Raw genomic sequence first — 12,851 nt, forward strand, 5'->3', positions numbered from 1 at the left:
AATCAGCAGCAAAGACACCAGAGCTCCAGCTCCATAATATAGTTCCAGTACAATTTTCTGCTCCCACTGGCATTAGAAAAATTACTTCCTTGGGAAAAAAGGGCAAGGGAGTTTCCTGGCAGCCCAAGGTCTGCCTTTCTGCTGAGGCCAACAAACATGGGGATCACAGAACCAGCCTTGGGCACCTCTTCGTTACGAAATGAAATCAGATTAAAAACTGCTACCCTAAAGTAGGTAGGAAACACAAGTGTTTTTCTAGTGCAGTTTACCCTGGTTGGACCTAGGTGAAAGTGGGGTTGCTGGGTGATCTAACCTCCCACAGACTACCTGAGGACTAGAATGTGCTCAGCACCTCTTAGAACCGACATTTACAAACACTTCTGGGTACATTTTTAATGTCTCCACCTTGACTTGATATGACATTCTCCTTTGATTATCAGGTGAGCTGGCATTAATATTAAAATAGAAGTGGAAATAAAATCAGTGCTTCACAGTTCTTACCCACAAGACAGCGGGCTCTTGCACATATCACTTTTCATGACAAACACATCTCATAGGATTTCCATAAAAGTTGCTTCAGATCCAGTGCTAAGGGCCAGCACTTTTTGATACATAAATCCTACAGCTTTCCTTTTATGAAGTGGTATAGGAGGGAAATGGAAGAGTTTTTTATGGCAATCTTTGACTGATTTGGTTTTTAAAAGAGAATCACAGAATCATTTGTCTCATCCTTTGTAGTTAGGCAGAGGAACTATTAACTGCAGCATGTTGGGGGAAAACTTACCAAGATGGCATGCTGCACACATACAGTCAGCTCCTGCACTGACAGTTGTGCCCAAGAACCCTTAGGAGGATGGAGCGACTTCTCCATTTTTCACTTTAATGAGCTGCAAAAGTAACTCTTGGTGGCAGTGAGGCAGGCTTCTGCCTGCAGAAACCTTGTCTGAATTCCATGGGTCATGGCCACCTTCGCTAACAGTGTGTGCCTAGCTTAGCAAGGCTTTAAAAATGCAAGAAATTCTGGCCTAAACTGCCATAATGGAAGTGGCAAATATGCTATTGATAGGCACCTGAGTGGGTTTTCTTAGCTGCAAGCAGTAGATGCAAAGTAGTACCATGGCAATCTCACTGCCTCCAGCAGATGTCATTTGTGATGTTGGCATTAAGAGAATGTAAACCAGAGGAAAGCCCCCCCAAAAGTGACAGATGCGAGCATTTTCTTATAATCTACATTTGCCCCTTGCCTTGTCTGCGGGAGTTAACCTGGCCCAAGGCTTGTCGGCACGACGGTCATAATCCGGAGAATCCGTGACCTCCACGTACTCATTAAATCGAAGGATTCTTCTTGCTTGAAGTTCAGCCACTGTAGGCCGCAGGCTGAGCTGTAAGCAGGAGGCAAAAAATAGTACATTTAATAAGATGAAATAAAATAAAATAAAAGCAGAGGGTATGATGTAATCTCAAGAGAACTTTAATGGTATTTCTAAATAGGGTCACTTTCAGGTGTCTAAAAAAAGGTACCATCCTGGGAGCACTGCACGGGAATGGGGAAGCAGCACAACCTAATTTCTTCAATTATAAAAATAGCCCTTGTCGGGCAGGTCACAGACAATCATGACAGTTATCCCTGGAATATTAATTGTGACTTTGCAACTGTCACACTGTTTACACCACTAGGCAGTAGGTCCATTTGCATTAATGATTACACAGTCTGCTGTGTTCAAATATAATATTGAAAATAAGGAGGATTTGGAGGTGTCTGCCTAACTAAAAAAATTGGGTTTGAACATCTGGGTGTCATTATGATGCCAAACTTTTTCAGTCACCTCAAACAATCCTCCCTTTAATTAACTAAGGATGATCATATTAAGGAAACTTTATTTTTGCAGAGAAGGGCAGACTAGGGATATGTATGAAAACTCCCCCCATCCTCTCCCAGAAGTCAGGGCAGCAGATCCATAGCTGCCTGATTTCCAGGGACAATGAGCACAACCCCACCCGCAGCGGCCAAGACCACTGACGTGGTTAGAAGAACGGTGAAGGGATTTCTGAGGGCCCACACTGGTTTGCTGCCCTGCTCTAGGGAAGAGCGGATCTACAGGTGTGGCTGCCCTCAAACATACATGACAGCAGTGGTCATGCTCACAGAGGAAACACACGTCATTTCTCTCTCCTGCTTACAGGGACAAATATTAAGCACAGCCAGACTCCGTATGCTTTTCCAGGTATGCGAAACCGGACAGGATGGAGTTTCCCCAAAGTGGACTTGGCTTGTACTGCTTTTTAAACAGGTTTCTAATCTGGGGGCGTGAGTGATGGACATTTGCAGTAATATATACACACTGATTTTTAGAATCTTATAAAAAATAATCCTACGTACACAAATACACAATACAAAAACACATCATCACCTTTCTACTGAGTCTACGTTTTATTTCTCTTTTGGCTTCCTGTTCCTCTTCTTCATTCTTCTCTGTTTTCAGAAGAGATAAAAAGGAGTGAATAAGTATTATAACTGCACATACTGTTTTTCTCTTGGTTGAAAGCTTCAGGACTTCAAGTCCTGGCTCATGTTTCCTCATATTTCTGGGTGATCCTGCATGTGTTGTCTGCTTTTTGGATTTTGTGTGCTCTTATTTCTTTTCCCTATCCTCATTTCCCCTGATTCTGCAGACATCTCAAGTCACCACTTTGGGTCAGGAACACAGCGAAGAGGAGGCGTCTGTCATTTTCTTTCTGTGTAACAGCAAACAAGAAGTACCCTGAAAGAGCTGCCTAATGTTTCAATTACTTGTTCTAACATTAAAATCACTGTTGCTTTTATTTCCAAAATGCCACCTTTTGACTTTAGAGTCTAATTATTCATAAGGGTCAAGAAAACAGTTTGCTCTGAGTATCAGAATCAGCCGAGTGTCTTCTACTGCTACAGGATGCAATGAATCAATGATAATTCATTACATTGTTATTTGTTAGTGCAAAATGGGTTTGTTACTTTAAAATTGTTTTTTCTGCTTTTATAATGCAGGCATATAATTCAGCACTCAAGCCCTCTTGGTTAAGGGCCACTAGCTAGACCAAATGAGTGAGTACAGCAGAAAATTAGGTGCATTTTTTGAATGTATTTGGGCATGAGACTGAAAAGTGCTTTTAACAAATTTCTGTGCTAACCAAACTAGATTTGAGTGTCAGTGGAAATCACACAGGCATGTTCATATGGACTCAGCAGTATTTTAATTGATGTACATTTTGAAGAATATTTTTTGCCCTTTCAGTCTACCTCTGAGGGTTATGTGCAAAGTTAACTTTGTTGTGGCTGAAATATCCCACCTAGAGATATCCATAAAATTCTGATCCTGTTTTATTCATGGTTGGAGGTTATGGACTCCATGTTGCAGTTCACAGCTAACTATAAATTTAAAGTAATTAATCTGTCTATTGTGGATGCAGCTAACCTGTACAGATGAAAAGGCAGTTTTAAATCTTGGTATAGTCCAATTTTCCCTGTCTGCTATGGCCAGCCTGCTGTGTTAGTATAGGCAACCTGGCCACAGAGGATCTTCTGTATCATGACTGACTGATACGGTGGAGACAGCTCGATGCAGGTCACCTCATGGTACCTGCAGATTTCCTTTGCTGACTCAAAGGCTCTCACGTAAGAAGAAACAAAGGAAAGGGGAAGAGGAACAAATTATTAAAAAAAACCCCAAACAAACAAAACCCAAAAGAAGAAAGTTACAGTAGGAAAAAGGTGACACCAGCCCAAGGCCTGCTCTGTGAGAAAAGTCCAACAGCAACCCCAGGTTTCCATTAGCAAGATGCAATCGCACAGGCTTGCTGCCAGGATTAGGTTGGATCTAGTGTTGACGGTGATTTTACTGAAATACTGAAATGTGAGTGTTATTTATAGTTTTTAACAGTTTTTCACTTAAATGGTGAAGAAATGGATAGTCTGTTTCCACAGAGGAAGTGTAAACTGACTAAAAGTGAAGAATGGAGAGTTAAAGATTGAGCTACATTTAAAAGAAATTTTAAAATATACCTATCAATAAACAAGTTGGGTGTATTTAAGGACTTTCAACTTCAAATGAGAACTGTTTTAACATCACCTAACAAAATCAAAAGCTCTCTAGCTGTTTTAGGACAGGTAAATCATCTTAGTCTTTTATTTAAACATACCGTCTTTGCAATCAATAGACATAATAACTGAGGTAATTAAACACAAACTATTAATTTGGGGTTCCATTCAGCTGGGAATCATTTGACATAAAAAATTCTGTTCCTTCATGAACTGAGTTGCTTAAGTCCTACAGAAATTCTCCAGCAGCAGACACAGCAGAAAAAATGCAGCTGGATATACACATTGCTGTACTGCCTTTTCCTTAATTTAGTTTATAAAATACATTCTGTGTTATTCATATCTTGACATTTCTTTGCTATCTAAACCATGCTGTCTCCTAAGAAGCAGCAATAAGGCACCTGATGTAAGCAACAGCGGCTCACGCTGCTTAATGTGTACCTTAAGAAACAACTACCAACAGCATGGCCACATGAAATAGTTTTCCTGTATTTTGGGGGAGGATAAAATAACTCAGAAAAGTTGATCTGGACATTTAGGGAGGTTGAAGGTTAGCTGCCTTTCCCAAGTTGTGAGGCTACGTCCCTGTGGGCTGCAGACCCAGAGTACAGATGACTGCATGAAGGGGTGGCTGGACATGGGAAATCACTGAGAAATGGTAGATGAGCAGGGCCATCATCTTAGCTGCTGGGCAAAGGGTCCAGGCAGGTCCTCAAGGAGGCTGGTGAGGAGGGCTGGAAGCACACCTTTCAGATGACAGCTCTAACAGGAGGGACCAGGAGCTTCCTTCATGCCTGGGCAAAGCAGGTGGGGATTGAACCCATGGGGAATAGTCTTCTGTGTTGAGAGGCCATGGGGCAGGATGTGATTTATATATTAAAGTGATTTTACTTCTAGGAATAAAGCTCAAGAGCTAAAGGAAAGGGACTGAAATCTGGTGGCTGCTGCTAACGTACTGAATCCACTGTTGAGCAAACAGTCCTCCATCTATGGCACTGACTGGTACCTAAGGCACCTATTTACCACCTCCAGCCTGCTGGGCAGGGTGTTGCATTAAAGCCAGTGCTGCAGAAACACTGCCCTGATAAAAATTCCTACCAACAATAACACCTACAGTGTATTTATGGTCTTTTAAGGTAAAAGTTTTGAAAGTTGCTGTAGTGAGTTAAGAAGCTGTGTGGTGCTAAAAAGAATGGGTCTGGTGCTCCTGCTTCCTTCAGGTGTTGTGGAAAATTCCAGCCAGAGGGCCACGTTTTGGCAGCAGGTATGAACTGACTCACTTGCCCAAACAGGAACACATTAATGCATAGGAACAGACTTCTGACTGCTTTCCACCTTAAAAGCAGATCTAATCTGTGTGATGTGGAGAAAAAAAAATATAAACACAGCATTCCCAGCTGCAAGTCCCCTCCTCAGATGTCCCGCTGCTGCCGTACTGGCAAAGGATCAGCCCAGCAAGTGCCCTTTGCTTGCACAAGTCCCCAGTTAGATCCCAGCAAAACTATAGTTTCCCTGCTTCCCTGCCTGCAGCTCCTAGGAGGTCAAACTGGGATTTGACTCCTATTTTAAACAATTTTGTTTAGCGTTACTTATTGTGGCCTTTGAGTTAAAAAAAAAAAACACTAATCAAAGCAGAACAAGCAGTTTTCCTGGCACCTATACATTATTGCTCCTGCAACTTCTGCCATATTAAATCTGGTAACTTTCTGTTCTGTTGGACATTTGTTTCATACCAGAAGGGGAAAAGAGAAGAGAGAAATTGCTTTGCCTGAGGACTGCTCTGTTCTTGACCAGAAAGTACTCCTGGGGCGTAAAACTGAACTTTCCATTGTGTCCCTATGGGATTAGCTATGTTTAGACTTCTCTGTGGGCTTGCTAGGGAAAGGGGAAGAAAAGACAAATAAAGCGCTTGCCTCTTGCAGTGCTCTGGAATGCACAAAGTGGTTTCTCTTTCCTGGTTTTACAAGCAAAGATAACCACTAATATTGCTTAACTAGCATCAAGAGCTAAACCCTGTTTTCCACAAAGCCAGGACTGGCAGGCATGCAGGTGCACAGTGCAGGAAGCCCACTGGCCCTTACAAATACAGGAAAATACAGTTATCTTAGTCCAAAATTCCTGGAAGAATAAAAGTTTCTTTGCCATAATGCAATATTGTAAATACTACTGGCTCAAAGCCAGTATACAAGAAACCTGTCTTTATTAAAAACACAGGGCTTTATCTATTCCTTCAAGTGGACTCTTCAGTTATCGTAACTTTGTTTTAGTGTGGGAAGACTCGGAAGTCTGGATAGTTTTATCCAAATTGTTTTTATAGAAATCCACCTGCAATGTCTTGCGATTGTATTCTGTAACAGGATTTGCAGTAACTGGTTTATCTGGAAGTATTATCAAAACAAAACCTCTTGCAAGACAGATTTCCTCGCTGACTGGAAATATAAAAAAGGAGAAAATGCGGACTTTTTCTGAAACTCTTAAAAGTTTTGGGTTGAACTTAATCCTGAAATAAACATTTAGACCTTTACCACTTCATGTAACCTCAAAGTCTGATAAATATTATGCAAAACAGTACTTCCCTTAGCTGCAGTTTACGTACACACAATAATATAGTCCCTTCTCCCCATCCATTGCTTAAAAATAGGAGGAAGGAAGCTTTATGAAAGAAATCCCAATTTACAAAATCTGCCTACAACAACAAAGGCATTTAAGATATGTAAACATTTTTGAATGATCCACAGGAAGGGAATGTAATAATTTTGATAAATAATACAACTGTCTTAGAGCTGAGAGAGAACGTGCACCCTGAAAGGGCTCTGAGTCAGACTGTCATCATAAACCATGGCTTGCTTTGGTTCACTTTGCTTTTTACAGATCACTGTCAACTCAAAATATTTGGTATTTTGGTAATGAGCAAAAAGCAGCTTTGGATACTCTACATGCTCATCAATGACTGCAATTTTTTGTGATTTATAATGCTGCTTCCCAGCCTTGATTTCTTGCTCTCCCTTGCCTCTTTAAGACAGCCCCCCAGCAGCAAGGGAGAATGGCTGGAGGTATTGAGTGCAAAGCCTGGTAAGTTGCCAAAAGCTTAAAGTAAACAAGCTGAAACAGGAGAAGAAATCTATTAACTGCTTTCTAGTCTTGAGCTACTTATTGCAAAATTGGTGAACGGAATAAACAACGGCAAAAGGGCTATTAAGTACATCACAGGTTTGTTGCTAGATTAGTTATCTAGAGATTAGCCAGCCAGAGAGGGCAGTAAGAAAGCCCAGCTGGTGCTTCCAGCTCAGTGGCCAAATCCTGGCCCACCAAAGATGTTTCGGAATTACCTTTCTCACATAGTCCAGTAAAAGCGGTTTGTCATATAAAAAAAGTTAATATTTCAAATTTTATTTACCTATGCAATCTATAGGTTCACAAATTATAGTCTTAGAAAGTCTGTTCACATTATGTCTTGGACAGGAGCCCCTTGAACCCTCTCCTGTGCACCATAATACATGTTGGTTGCATCATGCTCACATGATGAATGTAGCTTCCCTTTTCAATATTACATGGCCCTATTTGGCTTTTGAGAGCTTAAACAACAGCAGTAGAATTTCATTAGCATGGATGGTTGCCTGAAAGCCAGTAATTGCTCTGTCTCCTTGATTTCCTGGCCTGAGCAGGTGACAGAGTGATCAGTCCATGGCCTTTGTCGGGTAAACAGCCCATTTTCTTTTCTTCCATTAGCATGCTGTGCAGCGGGGATGCAACCAATGAACTCTGAATGATTGTTGGAAATAACAGCATTATACCTGCTCTTTCAGTTACATTGAGTGTGGAAAGTTCTTACAGCTTAAGAATAGATGACTTTTTGGATTTGTTGCTATGTGTGAAATGCTTCCATATGCATTTTCTTCATTTATTTCTTCCACTTACATATCAAGTACTAGCTACCCTTACAGAATGAACACAGAGCTAGAGAAGCTGGGCATGACAGCTGTTACAGTGTGTGTTTAGGTAACACCCATATTATGGAAAGATTCATAAAGGGATACAAAATATACCTGTTAAGAAGCGCTTGCCAGCCTAAGAAGAAAACCAACAGAAGTACATGGGAGAACAGGTAGAGAGGGTAAACACCCAATGTACTTGTCCTGGTTTCAGCTGGGATAGAGTTAAATTTCTTCGTAGTAGCTAGTATAGGACTATGTTTTGGAGTTTTGCTGGAAACAGTGGTGATAATGTGGAGACGTTTTAGCTGTTGCTAAGTAGCAGTTACACTGGTCAAGGACTTTTTCAGCTCCCCGTGCTCTGCCGGGTGCACAAGAAGCTGGGAGGGGACACAGCGGGACAGCTGACCCAAACTGGCCAATGGGATATTCCATACCGTATGACATCATGCTTAGTAAATAAGCTGGGGGAAGAAGAAGGAAGGGGGGGACATTGGGAGTGATGGCGTTTGTCTTCCCAAGTAACCGTTATGCGTGATGGAGCCCTGCTTTCCTGGAGACGGCTGAACACCTGCCGGCCCATGGGAAGGGGTGAATGAATTCCTTGTTTTGCTTTGCTTGTGTGCGCGGCTTTTGCTTTACCCATTAAACTGTCTTTATCTCAAACCATGAGTTACCTCACCTTTACTCTTCCGATTCTCTCCCCCGTCCCACCAGGGGGGAGGGAGCGAGCGGCTGCGTGGTGCTTGGTTGCTGACTGGGGCTAAACCACGACAGTACTTCATTCCTCTGCCTCTGACTATTTGAATGACTGACTTAAATTTGTCAAGAGGTATACCGAGGAAGGATTTAATAAATGGGAAGATGTACAGTGAGAATGTCTCATGCAAGTTTCAGTACACAAGATGTCGGAAGTGGATATGAAGGCTAGCATGCTGAAGTAGTCAGCACTGCCACTGAATGCTTCACTTTTCCTCTTTCTACTCCACCTTCCAGCCTCTGCCCTTATATCCCACCTCTGTCTCCTACTGATATTCCCTCCTCTTCCTCATAAAAATTAGGTGGAGGGGTTTAACCAGCCTAGAAATACTTCTAAGGGGTATCTAAGTCATTCCTGGTTTTTGGGACCAGCTTCAAGAAGTGGGATTGAGACAAGCAAAATTCAGCATCTTGAATACATGCAATTTTCACAGCTTTTACAGGTTAGTATATAGATCTAGTGTTGACACGTTATTTTCTAGAACATAATTTCTCTCCAGTTATGGCTCTAACACTAGAGCAACAATGACAGGCTTCTATATGAATCCAACACATGCTCACTTTCTAAGTAAATGCTGGCTGAAACCTATAAACCTGAATAAAATACTTACGCTTTAGGATATTTCTTTGCTCTAGCTCTTCAGTTGTAGGCCTCTGGCTAAGTCTCCTGTGAGAAAAAAGTAAGTGACTGATTTAAAACCAGATCCAAATAACACATTATGATTCGTAATAAAGCTTAAAAGGTGTTTCTCATATGGCCATGCTATTCTTTGCCAGCCGTGGTATTCAACAACACAGGTAATTTACAGACACAGTTATAATAACTGTGCATGCAACCACAGTACCAATTGGCCATTTGTTTTAAAAGATGTACTGCTGCCACTTGAATGCATAAATAACTGATACTTGCATAATATTACAGAAATTGTACAGGCAAATTTAAATTCCTCATTTACAGGTAGAATTTTATTAGAGTTCATAAACCTTTTTTGTCCCCAAGCACCATAATTATGATAAGTTGTGCAACCATAAGATTATTCTCAGATATTTTGAATGCAAACCCTATTCATTATTTTAAAAAACAAAAACCCACAACATAAGCTGTGCACTCCTCACTGATTTAGATGTATAATACAATTGGGAGTTTTAACTGAAAGTTAATTTTGTTTAGTTACCTATATATAACAACTGCCATTTAAAAAAAAAGATATATGAATTTTCTGGTTTGTATAGTGGAGAACACGGTTGATGTCTCTGTGTTTACTAAATGGGTTCACCTGAGAAAAGGAGCAAGGAAAATTTCAGCAATGAAATTAATCTTGCATGTGTGTTAAGGATAGATGCCTCTCTGACCTGCAACCCTCACACAGTTCACTACAGATTATCTTCAGCCTCCTTAAACCTATCTCATTCAAACCATGTTTGGGCTTTCAGATTTGGTGGGGAGAACTGGCAGGTTTACCCCAAGTGACCAGCCCCCAGTGTAGGAAGTCCCAGGCTGGGACCTGACCCGACCCTGACCAAAGTATGGGAACAGGTTTCCCATCAGACCTTGATGCTGCTGGGTGCTGACCACCATGCCAGGAATTTTTAAGGAACTGGCATCAAACTTGGCTGTGATTTCAGGCATGAGCACTGCCCTGACACACATGGATGCAGACTCCTGCCACCAAAGCAGAGCTGCGTGCGAGGAGCTCAGGGTGGGGACTGGAGCAGCTCCTGCAGTTCAAGCCCCTGAGGGAGCATCAACAAGTAGGATGTGATCACTGGAGCTAGGATTTGGTCAGGAAAGCAGTGATAACAGCCATACCGCTTTATTAGCAGAAGTAAAATGACCCTTGGGCTCTGCACAATAGATGTATCACTCTTACGGTTAAGCGTTGAAATAAATGACTTAGCCAGCCACCCGGTTCGCAGAGCAATTCAGCTCATCTTCCAAGTGCTGATGCAGGACTGCTGTACTCTGTACTGGAGCAGTACCAGCTGGACTACCCAATATCTGGAAATCTCGAACAAACACAGGACATCCTCCAAATCTGCCTAGACAACATTTCTGAGCACAAGAGAAACAAGGACAGGTCTGGGAAAATCCAGATATGTTGTAGTCTATTCTTAGAGACCACGAAAGCCAAAATTAACATTTATGAGCGTCTTTTTTTCAAAAGTTTGTAAAAATGCAAGTGAAGATTAGTCTCTTTTATGCAATGTTCTCAAGTCCAGGAAGAGAAGGTAACATATATCCCCTAGCAGTTAAACGGCATGAGAAAGACATGCCTCAGAGGTGAGCACAGTAAAACACTAAACACTGACCTACAAAGTCAGCCTCCCTCTATTTCTTTTGCTGGAATGAGCACATGAATAAAGGAGTTAGAGAGCAGGGGGAGGATGGGGAGGGCCAGGAGGGACAAACAGGCACAGGCATGCTCTGTATGTCAGGAACTACTACTCCACCTGAGATAGGGAATATACAAATGCAAGTCCCTGCTAACCAATGTGAAAAAAAAAAACTTGAACCATGGCACTGATTATTCTGGAGTCACTCTTATTCTCTTCCTCTTTCTATAAAAACCCAGAAGCTCTCAGATTTGTTTCTTGCAGAACAAAAATGCATTATTGACATTTTGAAGTTTTTTGAGAAATGAAAATACTGTTTTCCAGGCAGTTGTACCACAAAGATCCTGCACCACACATTGGGCTGCATTTGAAATGCGAACCCAGTGTTCTTGATTGTCTTCCTCCACCTCCGCCCAGTGAAACCGCATTTACCCTGCCACGGATACCTCACTAGCTTCGTTCCAATCTGATGTCTGATTTCCTGCCTCTCCTCTTCAGATGTACGCTGCAAGATGTTTTTGTCTTCTAGTTCTTTCTTAGATGGTCTGTTGCCAAGTTTGATAGCAAGAGTATCCCTGCGACGAATTTTACTTGCCAAAGAGCCTGAGGAAAGGACGAGGAGGGTAGATTTAGTTCATTCATGCTTAGGTTACAGACACAAACTCTGAGTAAGAACTTTAATACCTCCCTAAAGCATTCTTGTTCCCACATGCAGGAAAGAAATTTTAATTAACATCAAAAGAAAAATAGTTTTAGCTTAGCTCACAACAATAAAAAGCTGAAAGACTTGGATGAAAAAGCTACCAGCCAAATTGACAGAGGAATTTTACAAACATCACCTGTCATCTGTGAAGTGATAGGATAAAAATGCCAAATCCACACATAAGTGTCTTTGAAGTCTGATACATTACAGGTTGGTTTATTTATCTACTCAATATATTTAGCAACCTGCTGCTCTTTTTTCTTCATCCTTAAATAGTTTAGTCTCTTTCTCTCATCTTTTCCCTCATTCTTTCATTTTTTTTTCAATTTAATACCACTTAGTTCTTGTATAGTGCTTTTCATATTTAACTAATTTGTAAATTAAATGAAAAAATACAGTTTAGAAAAGTGCTCTGAGTGCTTGTAAAGTAACCTAGCAGGAACTCCCAGGCACCGAAGCAATCTGTTTATCCATAAAACAGATACAACAGGGACAAGGGCTGTGCAATTTTGCCAGTGTTAGCTTCAGCCAGCTGTGGAAGGAAGAGTGTTTTTCATGGCCTTTAGTCCTTCCTTTGTCTCTTGATATTCTGGCCGAGGGGGCTGCATAGGTACTAGGTTAGCAGGTTTTCATGACTTTAGACAGTTGGGTAAGGCCACAGGCTCCCAGCTCACTTCTCACAAGACACCGTTCTGCTGTCTGAATATAGGAATTTTTCGTTGCCACCACTTTGGATCATATTCAAACAAAACGCAGAACTGCAGAAGACTTCAGCCTCTTAAGCTAGCTGGCACTTCACCCTCTGCTGCACCAGTGTCCAAGGGAAAAAAGGTGTTCATTTTCCCTCACCCACCTCCAGTACACAGCACTTTTGTGTTCAGGCCTTCTTCACTAAGCACAGTGAAGCACCTCTTCCTGTATGGCTGTGGGCAAGGCTCTCAAGTCATGCTTTGATGGTGTTTTAATTCTGACATAAGGCCACCCTGCAGGTGGTAGGGGTAGGGTTGCCCTCCTCCCTACTGCTGGCAGGTCTTTGCTGTCACCTCCC

The 12,851-nt window shown here is 41.7% G+C and overlaps 1 protein-coding gene across 4 annotated transcripts in view; it reads right to left on the reverse strand.

The window, feature by feature from the left end:
* Positions 1-12,851, reverse strand: part of PHACTR2 (phosphatase and actin regulator 2) — a 143,417-nt gene that overhangs the window by 7,106 nt on the left and 123,460 nt on the right. For all 4 annotated transcript variants that reach the window (XM_064447127.1, XM_064447124.1, XM_064447126.1 and 1 more), the window contains 4 exons: positions 11,547-11,703; positions 9,378-9,433; positions 2,412-2,473; positions 1,245-1,382 (listed from right to left, as the gene is read on the reverse strand). In XM_064447127.1, coding sequence (XP_064303197.1) covers positions 1,245-1,382; positions 2,412-2,473; positions 9,378-9,433; positions 11,547-11,703 — 413 coding nt within the window. The remainder of the gene's footprint in view (positions 1-1,244; positions 1,383-2,411; positions 2,474-9,377; positions 9,434-11,546; positions 11,704-12,851) is intronic.

The sequence above is a fragment of the Phalacrocorax carbo genome, chromosome 3, assembly GCF_963921805.1.
Source record: "Phalacrocorax carbo chromosome 3, bPhaCar2.1, whole genome shotgun sequence".
In the NCBI taxonomy this organism is placed as follows: domain Eukaryota; kingdom Metazoa; phylum Chordata; class Aves; order Suliformes; family Phalacrocoracidae; genus Phalacrocorax; species Phalacrocorax carbo.